Source organism: Chaetura pelagica, unplaced genomic scaffold, assembly GCF_000747805.2.
Source record: "Chaetura pelagica isolate M959 unplaced genomic scaffold, ChaPel_1.0 scaffold249, whole genome shotgun sequence".
Taxonomy (NCBI): Eukaryota; Metazoa; Chordata; class Aves; order Apodiformes; family Apodidae; genus Chaetura; species Chaetura pelagica.
Window position 1 is genome coordinate 160,663 of NW_009954538.1, and position 1,654 is coordinate 162,316.

At 47.9% G+C, this 1,654-nt stretch overlaps 1 protein-coding gene across 1 annotated transcript in view; it reads left to right on the forward strand.

The window, feature by feature from the left end:
- DDX51 (DEAD (Asp-Glu-Ala-Asp) box polypeptide 51) overlaps positions 1–1,654 on the forward strand; it is a 10,959-nt gene continuing 9,305 nt past the window's right edge. Inside the window, exons 1-2 of the mRNA XM_010004848.1 lie at positions 1–143; positions 989–1,025. Of these exons, the coding sequence (XP_010003150.1) occupies positions 1–143; positions 989–1,025 (180 nt within the window). The remainder of the gene's footprint in view (positions 144–988; positions 1,026–1,654) is intronic.

Here is a 1,654-nt window from a genome sequence, read left to right on the forward strand (position 1 = left end):
ATGATGTCCTTCGGGGGCTCCACTGATCCCTGCGCGCTCTGCAGCCTCTACAGCATCGGCAAAATCGGAGGGCAGCAGAACAAGACTTACACCAAGCTCCTGTGTGATCTGATGTCCAAGCACCTGCATGTATCTGCAGACAGGTAAGGCTGGGGCCTGATGTTACTAGACCTGTTTATCTGGCTTTCTGAAACTGATTTGAAAAGTTTGTTTAAAAATACAGGAAAGCCAGGAATAAGTTTGTGTGTTTGAGAAAATACAAAGTGATTGTTTGCAGTGTTCTCTTGTCCATTGAAGAGCTTGATGCCTAATTCTTCCCTTTTGGAGTCCTCAGTTAAATGGCTTCCTGTTCTCAGGGTTAGGGAAAAAATCCCAGAGGACTGACAAGCTGTACGGTGTGTTTTTTTGCTGCTGAGGTGTGATGTCCTCTGGTGATGGGAGGCTGAGAACACAAGGGAGGAGCAGTAACAGGCTGGAACTGAAAGACACAGAAGCCAGCAGGCTGTGAGCAGCTCCCTTGCAGCCTGTGGTGCCTTGGGATGGGAAGAACAGAACCTGCTGCCACTGACAAACTGGAGTTGGAAGGGAGAAGTGTGGAGCCAGCCCCGAGGGCCTGCTTGGCTTTCATAAGGCTGCCTGGCTGTCTGACACGTGTGAAGGACAGCAGTGCTCAGAAACAAAAGGTTTTGATCTCTGGAAATTCTTGACAGGCTGCTGAACAAAAGCTGCATGTTGTCTGGATGGTCCCCGAGTGGAGAAGAGTAGTTTGTATTTTTTAAAAAAAACAACTTAAAAGTACAATTCCAGGGACTCCAAGGAATATTGACAGTTTGGAGGCTCTACTGAAATCTAGTGAACTTCTCTCCTAAAAATTAAGCTTGAAACTTCTGAGGGATGGGAAGCACTCTCCCCCATTCTGTTGTCTTGTTTCACTCATTACTACTATAAATGATTTAAGGTCATTGTGTCTTCCTGTGCCTCTCTGCAGGGTCTACATCAACTACTTTGACATGAATGCTGCCAATGTGGGCTGGAATGGTTCCACCTTTGCATAGACCTCTCCCACCTGCCTGAAGAGGCTGTTCCTGGACCTGCCCTCACCCTGCCCCTTAGCAGAGACCACTGCACAAATGGCCCTGTGTCACACTTTGTGCTCTCTCACAGATTGATGGCTTCTTGATAGTGTGTTTAAACATTGCTGCTTCAACATTCCTACGTTTTCTGTGTAGAAAACAAATAAAGATTTAGAAGTAAACTGTCTGGTGTGTGCTGCTTTGGCAGGTTGGGAACGGAGCTGGGCGATTGGTGATGGTATCCATTTCACTGAGTGCTAAACCAAGCAAATAAACGCTTTGGGCTGCCTCCCTCTTTCACTCGTGGCGTTTCACAGTATGGTTAGTTTGGGTAGCAGGTACCTGACAGCACCCAGGGTGGTTTTTTTGTGTTTTTGTTTTTTTTTTTACCTTGCTGAGCTCCAGAGGATGCAGGTGCCTCCAGGGTTTCTTGTTGCTCTGAGGTTTCATCCTTGTTTTGGCCCTGTTTTTGTTTCCCTGTGCCCGTTAAGGTTTTTTTGCCTTCCCCCCGTTCCCACGAGGGCAGGCAGCAGTCCTGAGCCCAGCTCCGTGCCTGTTCCCTCAGGAGCCTTCCCTCTACC